At 41.2% G+C, this 23,757-nt stretch overlaps 3 protein-coding genes across 3 annotated transcripts; 2 read left to right on the top strand and 1 right to left on the bottom strand.

Annotated features, from left to right (window-relative positions):
* The first annotated feature begins 1,313 nt into the window (after window positions 1–1,313).
* LOC115023045 (T-cell acute lymphocytic leukemia protein 1) lies at window positions 1,314–6,787 on the top strand. The gene is made up of 4 exons (XM_029454187.1): window positions 1,314–1,451; window positions 2,780–3,325; window positions 3,709–3,797; window positions 4,739–6,787. Exons 2-4 carry the CDS (start codon window positions 2,817–2,819, stop codon window positions 5,266–5,268), a joined length of 1,128 nt encoding a protein of 375 aa, XP_029310047.1. The 5' UTR covers window positions 1,314–1,451; window positions 2,780–2,816; the 3' UTR covers window positions 5,269–6,787.
* Window positions 6,788–10,460: 3,673 nt separating this feature from the next.
* otol1a (otolin 1a) lies at window positions 10,461–16,215 on the bottom strand. Its single transcript, XM_029454185.1, is given in 7 exon segments — window positions 10,461–11,603; window positions 12,227–12,298; window positions 12,446–12,535; window positions 12,618–12,877; window positions 12,879–13,091; window positions 13,207–13,298; window positions 16,198–16,215. Coding segments are annotated over 5 exon segments (1,482 nt in total). The 5' UTR covers window positions 13,070–13,091; window positions 13,207–13,298; window positions 16,198–16,215; the 3' UTR covers window positions 10,461–10,734.
* Window positions 14,822–23,419, top strand: ppm1la (protein phosphatase, Mg2+/Mn2+ dependent, 1La). Its single transcript, XM_029454188.1, has 4 exons — window positions 14,822–15,801; window positions 19,552–19,726; window positions 20,722–20,883; window positions 21,232–23,419. The coding sequence occupies exons 1-4, from the start codon at window positions 15,403–15,405 to the stop codon at window positions 21,585–21,587; spliced, it is 1,092 nt and encodes a 363-aa protein (XP_029310048.1). The 5' UTR covers window positions 14,822–15,402; the 3' UTR covers window positions 21,588–23,419.
* The last annotated feature ends 338 nt before the right edge of the window (window positions 23,420–23,757 follow it).

Genomic DNA, 23,757 nt, shown 5'->3' with positions numbered 1-23,757 from the left:
GCACACACATATTAGAAACATTTACATTTAGATAGTATAGTTTATAAATTATATCATGGATTGTTTTCTTATTTTTAATCCACCTCAATGAAATCAGACAGGCTTATTGATTTGAAAACGTTACATCATTTATTTGGACGTAAACAAGTGCTGAATGCTCCCCAACAACAAACATCTTGGCCCAATTGAGGTGCACAGAAAAGTTTAAAGGGATTATGTCAGACTGTATGAAGCACAGGATGCAGGATAATGGTCGTGACTGCTGCTTCAACAGGTCTGTTTAAAGGTCGTGACTAATTGTGCAGGCTCGCTATTGTTTTTACACAAAAGGCTTAAAAACGTGTAAGATTTTCCACAATTCACATCTACGTATCTAATGACGCAGCCTGGGCTCTATATTTTGCGATGTCACGAGTGTATTTGACAAAATGTATGCGATTATTTAAATTTGACAAAAAGAGTAAGAAAAAAAATGTGGAAAATCCGTTATTAGGATGTACCTGCTACCATTGAGGCTGTCCTGAATGTGCTGAGATAGCGTGCTGCTCTTTTATCTGATGCGTCCAGGGGCCGATACGCTTTTATCTCCCCCAGCCATGACTCCCCATGGGCCCCGGGGAACCGCCGGCCAAGGCCCCCAACACAAACAATGTCATTCAACAGCACATATTATGTATTTATTTATACATTTATTGATTTGTTAATTGATAAAGAATTGTGTCCCATTCGATTAAGGCATCGTTATCATAATTACACCCTCGTCATTCTGTATCAGTAGCACATCCAGCCTCAAGGCGCAGAAAATGGATATTGGATTAATGGATACACTCTTTTTAGGATAAAATGAAATAATATAAAAAAGAGACGACCTTTTGCTATCATCAGTTATCTTACTGAAGGATAAATCGGCTTAGCAAAAAAACCTTTTGTTGAAAATATAAATAGGTCAACAGCTTAACCTAAGCTTTTGTTTCTTTCATCAAAAAAATTAAAACACCTCCACTATAGCTCAGGCTACAGTAAACTACCTCACAGTGTTACAGGCCGTTGCGCTGTGCCTGTTTGCTTTTTTTTTTTTTTTTTTAATGCTTTGCCCTCCACAAGCCTATATAGCCCACGACAGCCAAATAATAATGAATCATTTCATAAATAATGGGTTTAGGGGCTTATCGGGAATGAAGAGGCCGTTGCCGTGCGCTTATCTCACTCGGCCACATTGAGGCCTGTGTTCCGCTCCCCACACTGAGGGAGCGCACTGGATGCGACGAGGAATAACTCAACTACACACACACACACACACACACACACACACACACACACACACACACACACACACACACACACACACACCGCTCCACAACTGGCAGAAAAAAAGAAAAACCTCAGACATGGATGACCCACTCACAAAATGGCTCCACTTACACAGTAACATCAACAACACGGCTGGAACGGTAAGTGCAAAAAAAAAAAATACACCTCTTTATTTAAACCAGGGTATTCGTTGATCCCGAATAATGTAATTGGATTGTTATCGTCTGAATTGTATTGGTGTTATGTGCGAAATATTTAGCCTATAGTTTCTGCTATTGTCCGATCGGATGGTTGAGACTGTACGGGATGTAGGCTAATAACGGATGCGAGGCCCATTGGAGAATTCCCAGAAATAAAAGTGCGCTTTATTTATTGGCGGCCTGGCGTTCGTGTATAGTAATATTCCTTGAATATTTATCGAGTTAATTAGCTACTAAAACACCTAACACTGATATGTAATGTATTCAATATGACACGCTTTTGATGTTCGGCTTTACAACAACAACAGCACTATGGCCTACACCGCAATAAAACAAAAATGATACCACCTGCTCTGACATCTGTGGCTATGAAAATGATCAGGTCCAAGTGTTTTTCAAGGTTATTTGTAGATTCGCTGAAGACTAAAAAAAAGAGGGATTTTATTTCGACGAAGAAAGGATACCAAGCTCCCTTCGGGGTCCTGGCATGTACACTCTGTCTGTAAAGACGACCATTTCACCTCTACATAAACAGAAATGAGCTTTTTAATATAATCGAATGGGATTTTATGCAGAGCTCAAACATCGGTTTAAAAACATTAAGACATTAGCTGTTAATGAGCCGAGCAGGCACGCTTTAGATTTAGATTAATAGAAAGGGAGAAAAAAAACATGCAATGCAGAAATCACAAATAACATGTAAACATTTGAAAAATATCACTGACTCCAAATTTATAATAAACATGTTTAACTGAGGCAAATTCATAATGAGCCTATAAGGAATGTATCACATCCCAGCCGGTTTAACTTCAAGAACAGCTCTCAAACCTTCAACAGCTCACATAATGAAAGGATCCTCCAGAATTAAAACGTTTTTGAGTTTAATTGTCATATAACATTATTGTTATCATCCCTCGTGGAAAAAAATGTCTGCATTTTACCTTTTCTTTTAATTAGTATAAATTTAAAATGTGGTAATTAAGAAAAATAATTAATCTAGCCAACAAGCAGCTAATAGAATATTAATTGTCCTTCTTATACTATTTGTTTTGTTATGAATGTTAAGTCTGCAATCGGTAATTGTAATTCTAATAATGATTATAATAAAAACATTTAATTTAAATGGTAATAATAATAATAATAATAATAATAATGGATTGTTAAATTCCTATAGGCTTCCATGGGAAGCAAACGCTTTGTTATTTATCTGGTATATTACGACACATTATGTTCTGATAAATTAATTAATCAAGGAAAATCTTATTTAGGACGTAGTGGACTCGAGCGAGGAGTGACGATATAAAAATGATGGAAAAACGGCAGCCGGAGCTTCGTCCTGGAAGTCCTGATGAGTCCGGTCCTGGAAAGCGGGAGGACTCCTCCATCATCTCCAGACTGAACGGATGCAAGGAGGAAGAGGAGCCGATGAGGGAGGAGGGGGAGAAGGAGAGGGGAGGGAGCTTCAAGGGGGTTGAGGAGACGGATGACGTTCCTCTGCAGAACTCGAGCAACGGGACCAGCATCAGCATCATCATCAACGGCGTTGCCAAGGAAACTGCCTCTCACAACGCCCTTGACCTGAAAAGGGAAGTGCCGGTGATCGAGCTCTCCAGGAGGGACGCTATAAAAGCGCTGGAGCAGAGGACTGAAAGCCATTTGGTGCCGATCACGGAACTTCGCAGACCTCCACCGCTGCCGCTGCCGCTGCCGCAACGAGACGACGCTCGAATGGTCCAACTGAGCCCTAACGCGTTTCCTGTCCCGGCCCGGGCGATGCTCTACAACCTGGCGCAGCCTCTCGCCGCCATCAACAGGTAAAGGTGGAGAAGGAAAAAGGAAAATCGTATAGTTTCATGAATGTACGTTTCCATTTGATCCTTGTGAGAGCAACATGGCTGTTAGGCCTCGATGTTGCCATATTATGGCCCTGCAGAAATAGGATACTGAAGAGTGAAAATATGCTGGTAGTTTATACATTATGTATACATTATTTTTGCATGTACGTGCATGAATAAATAAGCCTATACAAATGTGTATGTATGTGTGTGTGTGTGTGTGTGTGTTTCTGAGTGTGTATGTGTGTGCTCCTGGGGAAAGGAGTGGGGGGTGTTGTGGGTTATATGCAATGAAAGGAATGATGTAAATTCATGTTTTCTCAAATACCTGTGCTCCTTTTGTCTGCTTTCTGTTATTGTAGTCTTGGAGGGGAGACGGAGCAGTACAGCATGTACCCCAGCAACAGGGTAAAGCGCCGCCCGGCGCCTTATGAGGTTGAACTCGATGAGGGTAGGCGCATTTTAGATCTTTATAAGTATGGTAAGACGCACTTTGCTGTGTCCTGCTTCTGCCAATATAGTCTCCTAAACGTCCCTTTCTCATCTCCATTGTCATTCATTCACTGACATTGATCTATACCGCTCCTAATCTGAGTGTTGCAGAAGATGCTTGGCAAAAATAAGCTGTTAAACCAAGAGGAATAAATACATCATAATTCATGGCATAAATAATTGCTGCTAATCTTAATGTCAAATACATGTACCTTCATGCCATTAAAGTAAGCTTTTTTCAGGCGGATTTGGAGTTTATTTTATTTGAAACATCCTTTCCATCGCTGCCCACTCACTGCCATATACAGGGGTGGAGGATGGGGGTGCTGCTGCCTCCATGCCAAGGTTTTACTGCAGAGTGGGCTGAAGGATTAAGATAGACTGGGTGTGTTCCAAGGGTGACAATAGCCTGGAAGACACCATTGTTGAGGGCGGGAGGATGTGATTACCTGCAGTTTGGTATTTTATCATACCTAAATAAATAAAAAGTACATAGAAAATTGAATAGGGAGCACGCAGTCTCACCAACACACTTTACTGGGGTTTGGTATGCCAAGCCAACCATTTATCTTATATCACATTTGACACACAGCATATTGTCCTATGTTTTGCAACTACTAACTACTTCTCCATCATCGAACCATTGAACCATCCATGGTTGTAGGGAGGCCAATTTTGTAGCCTAATTTTTTTAGGATTATTAAACTTCAGTTTTTTTTGTGCAAACAAATATGTTCTCCTGCAGATACTTCTTCCAACTGTACTATTGCATTTGTATTGCTCTAGCCTTTTACAGACCACATTATCTGTTTCAGCTCTGCACTTATTTGTATTATTCTATCAATGCCTCTTCTTCTTATTCTCTTTGTCTGTCACTTTCCCTCCCTTTTCCTCTGTTAGCTGGCCAGCCAAAGATTGTACGTCGTATCTTCACTAACAGTCGTGAACGTTGGCGGCAGCAGAACGTTAACGGGGCATTTGCAGAGCTGCGCAAACTCATCCCCACTCACCCCCCAGACAAGAAGCTGAGCAAGAATGAGATCCTGCGGCTTGCTATGAAGTACATCAGCTTCCTCTCCAACCTCCTGGAGGACCAGGACGGAGGAAGGAATGTTGGCAGCACAACTGATGGGGAAACAGGGCTGCTGGTTGGGGTCGGGGCCCACGAGGGGGGCCCTCAGGGTGTTCCACATCAGGACACAGTGGTGGGCTTGGCCAGGGACGATCTTCTGGAGACAATGTCACCAGGCTCCAGTTGTGGAAGCCTGCCTGATGGCGATGCCGAGGGCAGTCCTGAGAGCTTTATGGACGACCAGGACTCGCCTCCAGCTCCAAGGACTCTAACGGCTTCACGTGGGCCTGCGCTGCATCTAGCTGCTAGAGATCTGAGGCGCAATGGCCATCCTATAGATGGCTCCAGTCACCGATGATGCTGATGGCACAGCACCTGAGACTGAAACAAGAGGGACTAAGAAAGAGGTGGATATGCTCAGGACCCGTTGGCTTTGAGTCGTCAGTGTAGGAAAGAGAATCAAGCTCCACGCAGTGAGATAGTGCAGTACGTTCCTGCCTCCACACTACCCGAGGCAGCACTGATGAATAGCTTGTTTTGATTTGGTGGTTCAATTTGATCGAACAAAAGACTTATAAATTCTGCATGTCATATGTCTTTGACTGACCTGCTGATTATAACTTTCTGTGTTTTGAAAGTCCAAAGACAGAATATTCTAAAAGAAAAGAAAAAAAGAAAGAAGAAGCAAACGAAACAAAAGATAAATTAAGAGACATTTAGCAAAGATTTTTGATATGTAATATTGAAGTTTGGACTAATGCTTCACTAATGATCCTATTGATTACAAAATAGTGCGGCCAACAATAGATCTGACGTGCCTGCAGAGTGCAGGTAAATGGCTCTTAAACATCAATGAATAAACCCCGGAGTTGTATTCCCAACAAATTAAATGTGTTAGAATAATGACACAAAAGTAAGTTTGCCTCAGTTGGAGGCTGTAAATGAACCGACTGGACTCTATTGTACCCATGCAGTTACGTATGTATTGTAAATAGCATTATATTCCCACTGCACAATGTAACAACAGTGACTCGAGTTCAAGTCATGTGGTTTAAGATGTACTGTAGTGTGTTTGTCAATGGGTTTACTAGCAAAATGGTCTTTTGGGACACATGAAGCACGGAAAGAGGAGAAGAGACGAGATGAACTCAAAATGTAAAGCAAACAACTGAACGAAGTACATCAAATGTGGTACCATTTACTTCTGTTACACTTTGGTGAAGAGAAAATGACACCAAATACGGCGACAGACAGTTAAACATTTTCACTGCCGGGAATGAATATATCTATTTGAATTTGCGAAGGTACAAGACATGCAGTGTTTCTTAAAGTGTACAAAATATGAGTCATAGGATATCATGGAACGACTCATGCAGTCCTTTTGATATGAATGTTTCAGTGTTTTTTGTTTAAAAAAAAAACTGTAATGCAGTTGTAGTTTAGTAAGGTACACAAATAAATCCCTTCATTGCCGCATTTCACATATATGCATACAGTCACATGCACACACACACACACACACACACACACACACACACACACACACACACACACACACACACACACACACACACACACACACACACACACACAGTGTTAATATCATAACAACACCAGCAGTTTTTTGATTAATACAGTTAGGTATTGCTCACTGTTGTTGATTATTCTGCTTTTTCAGCAGGCCCTAGTAGCCTATATTGGTACCTTTGGTAACTATGGTATTTTATGAATTGCAGTAAAGGGACATTGTATGTTTGGTAATGACATATTTGTTGTATGATAGCTGTATCTATAAATATATCCAATGTTAAATTGCTGAATTTTATATAAAACCCCTGAATAAAACACACAGAGGAAAAGCCTTGTATTTGATCTCACTCAAGCATGTTGTGGGTCTTATTGATTCAATCCAGTTCAATTCAATTTACTTAAATTCATTTCAATTGTATTCATTTTAATTTTCTTCCTTTTTGATTCAGTTCAGTTTAATACAATTAATTTCAGTTCAAGTCCTTTCAATTTCTTTGATGTACAAAAAAAACACATGTCACATAGTATATGACTAATTATACCTTTCACACACTTGCATTTTCTGATTGACACATTCCTATAGACAGGCAATGGCATAACATACCATACAACTGTTTCACAACTTATCTATACAGAGTGTATGGTTGAAACCACAACCTCTTCCTGAAACTCCCCCCAAGTGACAACTTCCTGTCGAGGTTAACGTGGCTCGGTGACCTGCAGGATATCCTGCCATTGTGAAAGTGGTTTTGACAGCCTTGGCTTCACTCGTTTGCACACTGTTGTGTCTGTACACATTGTGAAACAGCCACACTGCTCGAGACTCCCACCGCCCGAAAGTTATTCACTTATGCAATCGTAAAGCTATATTCAACCAACCTGCACTCATTTGTAAGATATTAGTTTTTTTTATAAAAAAAACAATACTTTTCTGAAGTCTACTTCCTTATACTCCATAACTCCACACAGCAGACTTTGCTACCAGTACAACAGCATCAGCTCTTAGACATTTCTAAGTTGACGTTCCAGAGAGCATCAGAGACATCCAGGTGTATGGGGACCTCTCCTGTGCTCTGCTCTGGCTGTGCTGGGACTCCACTGAGGGGCCCTCTGGGTTAATGCCTGTCAAACATTTACCTGCTTCAGTGTTCCTGACTCTCCAGAAACACACAGACTCACAAAAAGAGAGGAATACAGGGAGTGTATATGAGCGTTTGAAAGGGAGGGGATGAGAGGAGGTTTGTATGTGTGTGTGTGTGTGTGTGTGTGTGTGTGTGTGTGTGTGTGTGTGTGTGTGTGTGTGTGTGTGTGTGTGTCTGTGTGTGTGTGTCTGTGTGTGTACATATGTTTGTGAGAGCAGGCTTGTGTGAGTGTGTATGTACTTGCTCTGCATAGATCTGTGTGTGTGTGTGTGTGTGTGTGTGTGTGTGTGTGAGAGAGAGCAGGCGTGTGTGTGTTTATCAGCTCAGTGCAGATGGGTGGCAGAGTGGCTCTTGCAGCCAAATGATTCAGTATGCTAATGAGTTGTTATCTGTGGTGCTGCAGGAACAATATACTGTCTTTCTCACAGTGGGAATCCAGCCTGCTGGGAGCAGATTACACTGCACACACCGCCAAGGTAGTTATTTATATTTTCACACAGAGTAGTAGAAAATACATAAATGCACACACACACATCCACACATCCACATATAGGCCTATAAACAAACAAGCAAAATAACATTTTAACACACACACACACACACACACACACACACACACACACACACACACACACACACACACACACAGACACACACACACAAACACACACACACCAACAACAGCAGCATAAATATGGTGGAAATTTGAAGGAAATTTGTGTCGTTCACCAGTAGATGGAGATGCCATTCTAGGCTTTCCTTTTTAACAAGTTTGAATGTTACGTTTCGGTTCCGTATTCTTCATAAAATATTACATTTTTCCTTAATTAAAGTAAAGGTTTAATCCTCTTTTTTTCAAGTTTTTTCCCCTCAATAAATAAAGTTTCTACAAATGAGAAAGCCCAGCTGAAAAATAAAATCCTTCCAAGTCATAGAAAATGTTGAAGCCAGTCGCAGAAGTGATCGCCTTTAATCACTAACTCATTCTAAAATAACTTCACAAATGTTATTACATTTACAACCTTGGTTGATTTATCTTCTTTTGACTTTAAACCCAAACACAAATTCAACGCTCACATGTTGGAATTGTAAGAAAAAAGTATGACAGGCTTTTTAATTATTCCTTCATCAAAGACACGAATGAACAACAATACAGGCCGTGTTTGATAATGTTTATTTGGACGTAATTTAAAATATCATTCCCTGATGTTTATTATGTCACAGTATTTCTCGTTATAGTAATTCTGTTACGGGATACAATATTGATTAAGTGTGCGCTCTAGACTGTGTCTCCCTAAAGAAAACAGAGTGTGTGTTCGGCAAAGTCTTAGACAGATATGTATACAAATAAAACATTGCAATTTAACAAACAATTTGTGAGATAGACTTGGAGAATAATGAAGAGGAATTATAATGAATGTTGAGGGAAAGATTACTTAAATACACAACATCAAATATCAAAACAGAATATTATAATAAAGACATTGACATATCAATACAAACCCCACAAAAACATTTTGGTCATTAATGTAGAGATAAACTAGCAATGCAGATTTATTTTCTTATTAATTTATCATCAAATGTTTAATCCTGTTTTGAGCATAGACTGCACATTTAAGGTTTTGAGCATGTATTAGTTAAAAAAAGCAGCCTAATACATACCTAACATGTAAAAGAAATATGAAATATGAAGCCACCTCAACATTGTAGGTACTCATATCGACATTTCTTATACAATTTAATCATTTGCATGTAAGATATAGATTTACGGTGATAAAATATTTCTATTCTAATTACTGAACATCTCTGGTTTAGTTATGGCCTAGTTAGACATATGTTTGTGTTTTCAGTAAAAATTTAATAATTATAATAATACAATACAATATAAAAAACAAACCAACTGTCTTTTTTTTTAACAAATACATCACAACATAAAAATGTCTCACTTACCTCTCAGAGAAATAAACTACTAAATGCAATTTATCTTCCAGATGGATTTCTGTTGTAGACAGGACAAGGAGTCATAATCATTTTTAATCTGGAGAGAGGTCTTGACTGTTCAGAGTCTAATGAGATAAAGCATTTGTAAAAGAAAGTCGAGGCTACTTCTCACTGTACAGTGTGGGTTCACCAGAGCATCATTTATAGTGCATCATCTCTCTCTCTCTGCTGCAGAGGGTTATCCTCCGTGTTCGGAGCAAAAGCAGCTAATCTGTTATTATGAGTGTGTAATGTCAATGAGGAGTTTATTTTTTTTTACTTGTATCTGCTTCTGGGTGTTGCTTTTATAAACCCATATCAATCTTCTGTGTTCCTGTAGGTCTGAATCACCTTTGCCTTCAATCTTTGCTGATAATTAGGAGAAACAAGGATTTCCTCACAGGCCTAGTGAATCCCCATATTAACGTAACAAACCAAATTCACTAAATTTAACAGAAACAGAGCCGTGGTGAAAGACGAAAGGCTACAAGAACTATCTTTAACATCCTGCGATGTGAACGGCATCGGCGTTAAAGGCTTAAGTATTTACGTCCTGTTGTTTTGCAGTCAGTAAGTGGACAAGAACATTTTGAGTATTCATTTGTTTTTGTGTGAATCTAAAATGTTTTCTTTTGAAACATCCCATTCTCATTTACTGTCTGCAACATTTTTGTTACTTTCTCTGCATTTAACAATCCTCTCCAATGCCCCTTTACAGAACTTGAACACCTTACACCCTCTAGTGGGAACCAAATGCAATTATGTAGTATTTACTTCAATTGTTTTCCAATTTGTATTGGCCTCACTGACACAGAGCTTATCTATTATAATTGAAATGACTAATGGCTTATAAATTAGCTTCTAGTTCTGGTTCTAAATAAATAAAACTCAAGGGTCATCCATTTCAAGCATAGTCATTTTTAATGCATTGTTACAAAGAACTGAAGTGTTGCATACAGCAGTATAATCAAGCCTCATCCATCTCCAAATACAGCAAGGCAAGCAAAGCATTTAGTTTGATTAGCACGGCAGCAGCTAGCAGATACCGAAGCAGCAGCATTTAGCTAAATCACATTCATTTGACAGAGCAGTGCAATAGGCTGAAGGTTGTGCAGAGTCTACATGTAGTAACTACTAGGGTCATCCAAGGTCAAAGGCTGCCGTCACATGTTTCACATATCAGTAGGTTTGTTCTTTGGGTCTGGGTAAAGCAGGAAGCCAGAGAAAGTGCTGTCATCCTCACTGCTGGAGTAAACTCCGTTCCAGTCTCTCAGTGTCTCCAGCCACACCTGGTCGCCTTCATTCAGCTGCATCAGTGCCAGGTTGGACGCCTGGTCGATGTCCTGGCCGTACAGAGAATCCCGAGTCCGCAGCTTCCGTATCCCATTAATTACTAGAGCAGCACGCACGGGCCGGTTGCGCACGGTAATGTGATAGCTAAATAAGTAGACCCCTGGGTAGGTGGCATTGAACTTGTTGATTGTTGGGTCCCAGTGTCCCTCCCCATTGTAAAATATCTTATCAAACTTCACAGGCAGGCCGGGCGGAGGGAAGGACCTGCTGGGAAACAAGCCCACACTGAAGGCAGAGCGAATCTGCTCTACACTCTCACCTGGTGGGCCTTTAGGGCCACGAGGCCCACGCCCACCTTTAGCTCCCCTCTCCCCCCTCTGCCCTGCCATGCCCCTCCCTCCTGGAGGTCCTGGGGGCCCTCTAGAACCAGTATCCCCCTTCCCTCCCGGAGGCCCTGGCTCCCCTCTCTCTCCCTTTACACCATCAGTTCCATTCACTCCTGGGGGGCCCATCTCACCTCTCATACCAGGGGGCCCACGCTCACCCACATCACCTGGTAAACACTCGGCTGTAAGTCCTTGGTCACCTTTCTGACCCTTTGTCCCAGCTAGTCCAGGGGGACCTATAGGCCCCTCTCGCCCAGGGTTGCCCTTAGTCCCATTCAGGCCAGGCTCTCCTTTTTCTCCCAGGTCCCCTTTCAGACCGCTGAAGCCACGTTCACCTTTCTCTCCTCTGGGGCCCGGATCACCTATAGTGTGTAGAGAGGTTGCATCCACATAGGAAGATATGTTTTAAGTAGAATGATACAACTTTCACATAGTTATGTACATTTGCACATGGTGCATTTATATATATTGTAACGCAATCTAATTCAATATGATTAAAAGAGATGATCTAATATATGGGTATTCAAAGTCGGAGGATGTGGGCCTCCTCTCAGACAAAGCTAGGAAAAAGTGGCCACCTCACCCTACATTAGTTTACTTGCTAAGTTTTGCTCAATTCTTGGTTGCCTATGGGATCATGATTATGTAATTTGATCCCATAGACAATAAACAATTGATCCAAGATCCAAGAGTTTAATATTGCTGTTTGAGATAACTTCAGACAACACCAGATAAATGGAAAAAAAAGTTCTGTCATAAGCATTTGTTAATTTCTGACTCTGGAAAAATGGGAAAAACAGTAAATTGCCTACCAAATCACCCACATATAGGTTATTCTATCTGAGCTTGCATTTCATTGACTTTGTCTTTTAATTAATGTAATATCTTTTCACTTCCATTCACTGAGCCTCCCCTAAAAACAATTTAGGCCTGCCTGCCTCCCTCTTTGAAAACCTCTACTACAATGTCTACTGACACTACTCACCCCTCTCTCCTGCTTTTCCTGGGATCCCAGGGGCACCAGGAAGACCCACCGGTCCTTGATCACCTTTGTCACCTGTGGTAGTTTTGATAAATAAAGTGTAGAAAATGACATCCACAAAGTACTTAAACAGGACAGTGTTTTGCAAAGAAGGATAGAGGGGTAGAAAGAGCAAAATGGAGAAGCAATTAGAAACTCTCCTGCTGTTAAGCCCGGTTGTACCTATGTCCCCATTGAGTCCATTGGCTCCAGGTAGTCCTGCTGATCCTGGAGGCCCTCTGGTCCCTGTTTCTCCCTTCTCTCCTGGTAACCCTGGAAAATAGAGAAGAGTATGAAGAAAGACAAATTTCAACCTCCAAAAGTTAACGTTCCTGAAAACGATAATCAATGTTACCTAGAGGGCCTCTCTCTCCTTGCGGTCCCGATGGCCCTTTCTCTCCCACGGGCCCTACGGGGCCTCTCTCTGGCGGACAGCACTCACAGATGTTGAAGAAGCATTCATTGTAGTTAAGGCTATAGTTTCCAAGGGCGTTCCCGGGGGGCGCTATGGCATCGGTGTGGAACTCAGTGGAGTAACTGTCGCTAGAGTAGGTGGTGCTGTCTGTAGGGGAGAGGGAGTGAGAGTCCATCGTAACCTCAGTTGTCTCATCAGTGCAGACTGCTGGAAGGGGATGGGGTCGTGGTGGTGGTCCGTCCTAATCCTCCACCTCCACCCCCGCTCCCAGCTCGAGGGGGCTTCTTGGTGGTCTGAGGTTTGGGCCAGCGTGTGGTTCTGGTGCTGGAGGTCAACACGGCCATCAGTAGCACAAGGAGAGTGGTCAGGAAGACGAGGCGGTCGGAAGGCATTCTGAGGACCTAACACAATATTCTGTAAGGGAGAAGGGGGGAAGTTTGAAGAATACAGACAAAACAGGAGCAGTGCTTTTTTTCTATTGCACCACATTGCGTTTACAATGGATAATAAAGCAACAAATGCATCTTACCTGCTGATGTAAATGATGTTGACTCTTCACTCCATCCCCTCAAACTACTGATTGAGGTAGGCTGCCTCTTTCCTTATATTTGCTCCGGCAGCCTTAAGACAGAACAAGGGAAAGAACACCGGGGGTTATTAGGAGGTAGTTGGGCTGGCAAGAACAGATTATATGACTCCTGAGGGATATGAAATAAAGCAGGTTGTATACAAGGCAAGACTTTATTCTTTGTGATATGGGATATGATTCCAGAGCCCATGAGTGCACACAATGCTAAAGTGTTGTTCACACACATGCTTGCTTTGTACACAAACAGCAGGTTACACACACAGATACACATTTGCAGAACACGTGTACATACGCTTACAGTAAAGGCACACAAACTCAAACATTGTTGGTAATGAATAGCATATAATATGAGAGTTTTCCGGGTTCAACACCTTGCAGTGATCACACCCTTTGGCAACACCTCAAAGCAGAAAATGGATCACCATACACCCAGAGGGAGAGGGATCAATGTCCCAAACCGTTCACCTCCTTGATCAAACCAAAGTACCAACCAAACCCAGTAAACCTCATGGAAACCTGGCCCCACTGAACCAAGCTCTACATGTCTCAGAATGTGTGTAGGATGTAGTTTCAAACCACTGACATTAACTCTGAATGATTTGGTTGCAAAGGTTCCCAAAATCTGATGAGGAGCCATATGATACTGTATGTGGCAAAACAATGGATGATCAACTCAAAAGAGAAAAAAGGAAGAGAAGGTCAAAACGGACATCTAATTGTCTAGCGGAAGATATATATCCTGACAAAGTGAGTGAAGACACTGCTTTATTATAAAAGTGTTTTTAATATGTGCTCTAAACAAGGGAATATCATAATATCTTTCAGGGTTTATTACCGAAGCTTTCTCCTCAAGTCTGTTATTGCTCAAATAAATCACATCATTGAAATGATTACCTGCAGCTTTGCTACCAACTGTCCACACTAGTGTACAGTGCAATGGTGTTCTTACGTCGATCCATACACTTAATTGGAATCTAGTAGATACAGTACAACATTATAGGCACTTATTTCCTCTGCGAGACTTTTTAAATAATATTTGTGACTGAAGTAACGTGTGTGTGTGTGTGTGTGTGTGTGTGTGTGTGTGTGTGTGTGTGTGTGTGTGTGAGTCTGACTTGATGTTGGACATATTGATTACTCAAAAGAGCCACTAGGAGGCGGTGTTCGGTCAATGCAATGACTACTGTAACAACATCTGAACAAAGGCCTAGTCTCACATATTCTATGCTTACTTTATATTAAATTGATGACATTGATAACATATTCCGTGATGAATGGGAGATAATATGGAGTGAAAATGTATCTAGATTTGATATCAGTATGATATGGTATGTTATACTACATGACATCATGATTTCATTCCGCAGTTTGTCCATCGTTTGCAGCTGCGCACTCTTGTCAGCGCCGACTACGTTTAAATATTGAGCCATTAAGTTGGCCACCGTAAGCATCTTTGCCACTATCAAAGAATCTACTTCCGCTAAATACTTTCAAAATAAAGCCCTGACTTTAAAAAAAACCGTTCATTGTGCACACGAGTACAACGCTTTTTAAGGTTTTTACTTTAGTAAGACAACCACAGTTATTTCCGGTTTTATTCTTACTCTCTCTTGGTGGTTTCATACTATTTAAGAATGGAGGTGTGTGCTTGAAAAATGTTATGTTGATACGGAGACTGAAAAGACACATATCCGAAAGGAAACACGAGGTTAGCGGCGGAAAAGGAGCACGCGTCGAGTCTCGCTCCCCCGGTGACTCCCATGTCTCTTGTCGGGGTGGGTCTCACCCAAAATACCCGTCATTCTACAATGGACTGTGGGAGATCGGCTCAACTCGGAAAATCCTCTTGCAGCTGTTTAGAGAGCCGAAGATAGGACCAAGACATCGGACCGAGTCAACGGTGGCCTGTCCGCTTTTGTCCTGCGCTTCTCGGCCCGGTGTCTGTCAGTCTGCCGTGCACAGTGCGTAAATGCGGTCGGAATAGGGAAGACAGGCCTCCGAGGAGCACTTTAAATGTTGAAATTCAGTCTTTGTTCGACATTGTGGTAGTGAATCGATTTCTTCATAGTTCCGCTGAGCGGATGGAGTGAATTGTGCAAAAGGGGAGAGAGACAGACCGCAGTTTGGTTGCGTGTGATGATAGGAGACACAATGACGCTCTTGTCTCTTCTGGGTCGGATCATGCGTTATTTTCTCCTCAGGCCGGAGACATTGTTTCTGTTGTGCATAAGCCTGGCGCTGTGGAGTTATTTCTTCCACACGGACGAGGTGAAAACCATCGTCAAGTCCAGCCGGGACGCCGTGAAGATGGTGAAGGGGAAAGTGGCGGAGATGATGCAGAATGACCGGCTGGGAGGCCTCAGTGTCCTGGACGCAGAGTTCTCCAAAACCTGGGAGTTCAAGAATAACAACGTAGCCGTGTACTCCATACAGGGGAGGCGAGATCACATGGAGGACCGGTTCGAGGTGCTCACCGACATCACCAACAAGAGCCACCCGTCCATATTCGGGATATTTGACGGTCACGGTGGAGAGGTAGGCTGGGAGGGAGAGGTTACACAGGCCAATGTTATCACTGTGCATATAGACTCATCCAGACCCAAACCCTGCTGCTGCACACGAGTTAGCGTCATTTGGATGCAGAGCAGGTATAGACAAAGGGAAGGTCTTCAGAGAAAGCATACAGTAATGTAATAAAACATACTTTAAAACATACTCAATTAAACCTATTCTTATGGAATGGAATCTTTGGGACATGCAACATAATATGCCATCATATAAATTAATCTGGGGAGGGACATTAAAGTGTTTTGCACCATGCCAGGTTTTTATAGGAACACAGTTATTTGTACTCAGGCACAGAAATGCATCACTTGAATTCCTCACTTCATATTGCCTTATTTTCAAACAGAACAATCCCCTTCCCCTCACCATCATTGTATTCTTTCTCTCCTCCATCCCACTGCCAATCAGGGAGTTGACTTTGGATTCATCACAAAGACCGTGTGTGTGTGTGTGTGTGTGTGTGTGTGTGTGTGTGTGTGTGTGTGTGTGTGTGTGTGTGTGTGTGTGTGTGTGTGTGTGTGTGTGTGTGTGTGTGTGTGTGAGAGAGAGTGGGGGGGGGGGAGGTTTTGTCTATCTTTCCTGCACTCCCTATGTTGTCAAAGGTCACTGGTTTCTCATGGCTGCTTTCAGACGATGTGTCCTGAACACCATCTGTCACACCACCATCCCTGCTGTCCTCAAGAGCTTCCATTGATGACATATTTTACTGAATTATACTGATTAGGTTTTTTTTAGAGCACAGTCTTCCTGTTTCACATTGGTCTGACCAGCAAACCAAGATCTAAAGATATTCAGTTTACCATCATTGACGACTAAGAAAACATATTAGCAAATATTCACATTTGAGAGGCTTGATGCAGTGAAGTTTTGGCATTTTGCTCATGAAATTACTCCAGCTCTATTTGACTACAGGAGATGTATCTCTCTAATTAATGTATCACCCATTCATTCATACGGAGTGTTATATGTAACTAAAAGGTTAATGACATGGTTAAGTAGACTTATTTAGAAGTAAACCAGTTCTAGAGAAGTACTTCTATCATATTGTTTAGCCATAAACATTCATGAATTAAAACTCTGCCTCTCAAACCAAATGTTCTCTTGCTGCTTTAATGTCGAGTCACATCAGAACAACATGCTGTACATCTACATTTTGTTTCATTTGAATACATAAAATACTAAGGGAACGCGACCAGAGAGTGTATTATGTTTACCCATCTGAACCTCTTTCTATTCCATGTCCCAAAAACAAATATTTATCTTTCCTGTCCGTCCTGACATCGCTCACTCTTTTTCCTAATTTTCCCTCTCTCTCCTGCAAGTTCTCCCCCCTTTCTCTGGTCAAACTTGTCTCTGTATTGGTGCATGTATGTGTTTTATATGTGTTTGCTTGTTTGTCCCCTCCTTTTGTATTCTAAATGTATCTCTCAGTTGTTGCAATGTCAAATAGGGTTTGTACAGAAACAGAATGAGTCACTCTGACATAGACCTCAGCTTTGATCTGAGATATGGAAACACAAACAGTTAAAAACTAAGCACTAACGGTAAATCAATGGGAGATGAAATGTTAAGGGGCATTCGGGAAAGCTATGTTTACCCTCTGACTCTCAATGCTAATGATGTTGTCGGGAAATATTACAGCATGTGTGGATATCCTAGGACATTTATTTGCCGTGCATTTTTATACAGTTTGGCACAACTGTAAACACACACACACACACACACACACACACACACACACACACACACACACACACACACACACACACACACACACACACACACACACATCACCAATATTAAACGAAGCGATGCCGCCAAAACAAATCTAGGCCGATAGAACAGGCTGTCTTTGGCAGTGCAGTGTGTTCTGGCTCTGAAAATATGCAGGAAATCTTTCAATCGCGTCTCTGTTTTTTCCCCCGTGTATTTTATCGAGGCAGAATTTCCCCAGAATTGTAAAAGTCAGCACAGGCTGCTGCTGCTCTTCCTGTTTTTTTTTTTTTACATGAATTTACTGAGTTTATTTGCTGTTGAAGCAGGAACTCTGAATAGTTTACAACTTTAACAGGCTTTCACACTACTTTGCTGCATATCATTTGATGTATAGTTATACTGTACACTGACTCGAGCGGCAAATAGGATCAAATAAAGCAGCGATGTCGATAAGTGATCTACAATGCAGATTAATTAACCTTTAATAAAGTTGGTCCAATATTTTATATTCACTCATTTAAATGCTCAGACAGTGAGATATTTGAGTCATTTATGAAGTATGTTGCTGCTGGTATTTTCAGCTGTTTACGACAAATGGAAATGTACTTGACGCTCTTTTCCTGATCGACGCTCACTGAGTGCTTCTCTCTCCAATGAACTAAATGAAAGAGTACACTTGTCCAGCACAAGGGAAGAAAGTGGATACACTGTAGTGATCATTAGGAATATTCTTGTATTTAATGACATTTCTTTCAGTATAATTATAGTGGTTCTCTGTTTTCTTCAGGATTTATTTTTACATAGGAATCAAATGTAGCAGAGAGTTTTAAAGAAAAGCTCAGGTGTTTGTTTGTTTTTGTATTTATCAAAATTAAAATGCATAATCCTATTCATAAACTGAATGCAGGTGTCATACTTGTGCGGGAGAACTGTGGTAGCACATCATCAGAAAGCAAAACAGTGAAGCATGTACATTGAATGGCCCAAAAGTGCCCTGATTTCCATAAGAACGGCGAACATGAAATATGTAGTCTGTATCAACCAGGAGATGAGATGGTAGAAAATGTTCTCATTTTAGATTTGATTCAACAGCATTAGCATAATGGAAATCTTGGCAGAGAAAATGAGGGAAGAAGCAGATAAGTAAGTGCAGGAGGAGGACAAGTGTGCTGGAGGATGAAGAGGATGTTCAATAATTCAGCACAGAGCACCTGCTGCATGAAACGGGGAAAAAGAATACTTCTCTCATTGGACCATGTTACCTGGCAACCACACGTGGTGAATCTAAATTGTAACAACTTCACAACAATATTTTATATTTATATTGTATTTTGGTGACCTGTCAAACTGAGGATAATCTGAAAATGTGATTAAATGTATATTTATAATACATTGCAGTAAGAACAGGGGTTTCTTAGCTTGTTAAGTAGAAAATGAAAGCAACTAAAATAATTAGTGTGGCAGCAGAACAAGCTTTAAACATGTTGACATATACATCATATACATATACATGCATGTATAAAACCTATTTACACCTGATGAAGATGAAATGTTGAACATGTTAGCAAATTGTGATTTTACACATCCAGTTTTTGAAGTTTTAGTTAATAACTCTTCTCTTAGTCTCCACCAGCCCCTGGGGGAAATATGTTTCTGTAAATGTTCCACTGTGTTCAACTGTGTCTGTCTGCTGTTTGGTGCCGGGCAGGTAGAGTACACTGGGTTTATCAGAGATTTCTAAGCTGAAAACAAACTTCCTGCTGCGGCCGAAAACAAAAGTGCCGTGACTGAACAGTACATTTATGGACTAGAAAAAAATCAAACCAATGAGCTTGAAAGGAGCTTAACTTTCTGTGGGGCTGAGGGTAACATCAGAGTCGGGCGAGCATTTGTGAACTGATTTGAAATGATCAACACCAAATCCGCTCTGTGCTTTGACTTCACTTATTCACCTTCCACTGTCTAACCCTGCCTGTGTCTTCCCTTCCCTCCTCTCTCTCCCAGGCTGCAGCTGACTATGTGAAGGCCCACCTGCCAGACTCCTTGAAGCAGCAGCTGCAGGCCTTTGAGAGAGAGAAAAGAGAGAGCGCTCTCTCTCATGGCAGCATCCTCGAGCAGCGCATCCTGACTGTGGATCGTGAGATGCTGGACAAGCTCTCTGCCAACCACGATGAAGCAGGTCAGGAGGGGGGAGGAGAGTGGTGGGAAGTGAATATATGCTGTATACATGTGTGTGTGTGTGTGTGTGTGTGTGTGTGTGTGTGTGTATGGGGAGGGGGACAGTTTATGAGCAAACGGAGAGAAGATAGAAAGAGTGGGAAAATCAGACTTTAAGTATTCGTGGGCTGGATGAGCGTTTGGGGAAATGAAAGTAAGCAGCTGAGATGAAATCCCACTTACGCATACAAAATAATATGTTACAAATTGTTAGCAGACATGTTTCTTTTTTTGGGCACTTAGCATGTGCATATATACTGTATTCTAAAACATTTGCATGACATGTTGAACACTAGTCTTGGTCAAAGCAGAAATGTTGAAATTAGGTCTTCAAACCCTCAGCATTCACGCTCTCTGCCTCTCACAGTGCACAACGTGTCACAGCACATCTCACAATTTCCTGTTAAATATCCTCCCAGCTGAAATGTACCTCTTTGGCGGGTTTCCTCTGTACACTCCACTTGTAATACTGACACGAGGGGGACTGCTGTGTTGTAACATTATGCTGCAGTTATATTAATGCCGTAGCTGATACTCTTCGCTCTGATTTAAAATTCAGAGCTACAGTCCAGATGAGTCAGTTGGTGGCATTTGATACATCTACCGTACCTCTATAAACTGTTGTTTTTGGCCTTTTGTTTTTCATTGTTGATTTGTTTAAATTCAGAATATTATGTTTGTTTTGTGTAAAACATTAAATCTGGCACAAATAGTATTTGCATATATACCTGGTATGTATTAGTTTCACTTGCAACATAGGGAAGTGTGACTGGAATTATTTTTGAAAACAATTTAATGCCATGTTTTGAGAGCATTGTTATGAAGTGGTCAACTCCCTGTGTTTAACATAAACATGCAACCCGACTTGATTCATAATTATTGGAACATTTACCAAAAAAGAGGTTTCTCTGCTGTTTCCTCTCATTTTTAGTCTTTCTCTTTCAATCTCCCACGCAGGAACGACATGTCTAGTGGCGCTGCTGTCAGACAGAGAACTCACAGTGGCAAATGTTGGAGACTCCCGTGGTGTGTTGTGTGACAAAGATGGGAACGCTGTTGCACTATCACACGACCACAAGCCGTACCAGCTGAAAGAGCGCAAGAGGATCAAGAGGGCAGGTACATGACGAGAGAAACAACCTGTACTATAAAGCACATACTGAACGTACCTGCGCTGCACTCTCTTGTGGATGACTTTAGCATCCTTGGTTGCCATCTGTTGGTTTATTTAGGAACAGTATTGTCTCAAACAAAGCACAAGGACAGATTTAGATGAACTAGATACCTGAACCGTGTGATTAAAGGATTTTCTCAGGTTAGCTTTAAGTTATCTCAAATCGATCCAGTATTTAAAATGTTGCTTTTCTGTCAGACTTACTCATTATTTGGATTGATATACAATATGTCCACATTAAGAGATCATCAGACTGTGCTTGAACATTTTCATTCTTATTTCTTCACTTCCAGGAGGTTTCATCAGTTTTAATGGATCCTGGAGAGTCCAGGGAATCCTGGCTATGTCCCGCTCTCTAGGGGACTACCCGCTAAAGAACCTCAACGTAGTCATCCCCGACCCCGATATCATGACCTTTGACATGGACAAGCTGCAGCCAGAGTTCATGATCCTGGCATCAGATGGCCTGTGGGACGCTTTCAGCAACGAGGAGGCCGTTCGGTTCGTCCGCGAGCGTCTGGACGAGCCTCACTTCGGCGCCAAGAGCATCGTCCTCCAGTCTTTCTACCGTGGTTGCCCCGACAACATCACCGTCATGGTGGTGAAGTTCAAAAGTGGAGCTGGGGGGAGCAGCAAGGCGGGGGAGTAGGTCAGGAGGGAAGTTTAGAGCTCACATTGTGATCAATGTTCTCAATGATTTTCCACATCTTCTGGATGGAGCAGTGAGTGTGATGTCACAGGAGGGCTGGAGAAATATGGACACTGAGAACTGTACAAGTACACACACACACACACACACACACAAAAATAATTATTTAATGTTTTTGTTTTGTTAAGGGCATTTATTCACGATTCAGATCTGCCAACGTATTGATGAATACATAAAAAATCCTAAAGTTCTCCATTAGTGGAGATGCATAAACACAGGCAGACACCAGACAGGGGATTTTCTCTTAACCAGCGCACATTAGACTGTGATTGATCTACTACTGTTTACTGTACATGAATGGTACAGCTCCACTGGAAGCTTTTTTAGAGGAGGCTTCAACTAGTGCCTATTCAAGAATGACTTGTGCAACCACAGGAAGCTGCTTGCTGCATTTTGATGATGTTCTCAAGTAATGTATGCGTCCGTTACATGTTTGACCGGAAAATGTTGTCAAATATAAAAAGACTCCAGTGGATCAATACCTTTATTTAACTTGAAGTGATGCTGCAACTAAAATCTAACTTTTGAGTATCAACCACTCACCGCCTGTAGACGTGAGAGGTAGCTGTTAACCATTTGTAGCTTCATCCTCTGGCTGCAGTCAGTCTGGAGCAGTGTCCCAGTGGGGAAAATGAAAAAGGTTTCAAATGTAATTATTAATTCATCACTTAAAGATGTATTAAGGAAACAAAATGAGTAATTGGCAAATTTACATTATTTATTTTTTGAAATGTAATCCTCTAATAACAGCTTCTGTGATACAGTAATTGTTTAGAATTTAACACTGACAAAGTTAATCCATGGATGTAAGCATGCATGAAGGTTGAACCAATGATTGAGCTGGAGGTGGCTTCGTCATGCCACTTTTGTCATTGAAGGCTGAAACTGCACAATTTGACCTCCACTTTATAAGTGCGCAGAAGGTTTGTGATACTCAGAAGATAGATTTTGAGAAAAAAATATTACTCTAACATACAACACACACACACACACACACAATCAGTTATGTAAAAAAAACTGCACTTTTCAGATGTTTATTTTTTGCAATGGTAAATTCTTACATATCAGCCAATGTAAACACTGTATATCCTCAGTAATACAAGAGGGGTTTAATGTATGTAGAACCTGATTTAGTTCCTGACCATCACCTCATGGTACTGCAATTTTATGGAGCTAATGTAAACTGTTCCGTCAAAGATATGTTACACCGTCTGTATCAGGGCATGTGCTTTGGCTTATCCATGTTCATGAACAAAGTACATACAGTTTGTATCCGTGGCTGCCTTTGATCTGGAAAACGCACGAAACAGGAGGTGCAACTGACTTCCACACCTCTGCTGCCATGAGAAACTGACTAAAAGGTGACGCATCATGAACTGTACAGCCGGAATGCTAGTAGCTAGTAAAATGATATGCTCATGAAGCAATACAACAACAACCTGTCAAGGAAGGTTACAGTAAACCATACCTGATTTGCTACTGTTTTATGTTCAACTATGCTTTACTACTGTGTTTCATGACCTTTGCATCATTTGAGAGAAGCCTTTTTTTTTTTAAGTTTACCTAATGCCTTATTTATTGTTGAGTTTATTTTTTTTTTTTGTCCTTCTGTACATGAGCAGAAGTTTACAATAAATTCCTCATCACTTTATTTTGAGAAGCAGTCAATGATTCACACATGTTGAGCTGATGCTCAGTGTAAAAAGAAAAAAACAGTGTAAATAAATGCTGTATGTAAACTATCAGTATTAAAGAAACTCTTTCATCTTAAATGTGTTTCCCCCTTCAGCCTTTATTATCACAAAGGCCTTCTGGCTTACATTAACTGTGCAGCATGCTCACCAGTTCAATCACTACAGAACACACCCACTCTTTATTATTTAAGGGTCGTTTGTAAATTAGGTTCCTAACAGTTTTTCAAAGATTTATCTAATTTATTTTCTACCACCTATTCATTCACGTTATACTGCACTTAAATGTATTCAGCCACAAAACAAAAATAAATATGGAGGAAAGAGATAAGCAATGACTAATATGCTTCCTTTCTTCTGTGTTTTATCACCTTCCCAGGAATTTGAATCAGCTGTGAATCATTTCGCGATTGATAATC

Source organism: Cottoperca gobio, chromosome 17 (genome assembly GCF_900634415.1).
Source record: "Cottoperca gobio chromosome 17, fCotGob3.1, whole genome shotgun sequence".
NCBI lineage: Eukaryota > Metazoa > Chordata > Actinopteri > Perciformes > Bovichtidae > Cottoperca > Cottoperca gobio.
The sequence above is the reverse complement of the archived record's forward strand: the minus strand, read 5'-3'. Positions and strand labels throughout refer to the sequence as shown.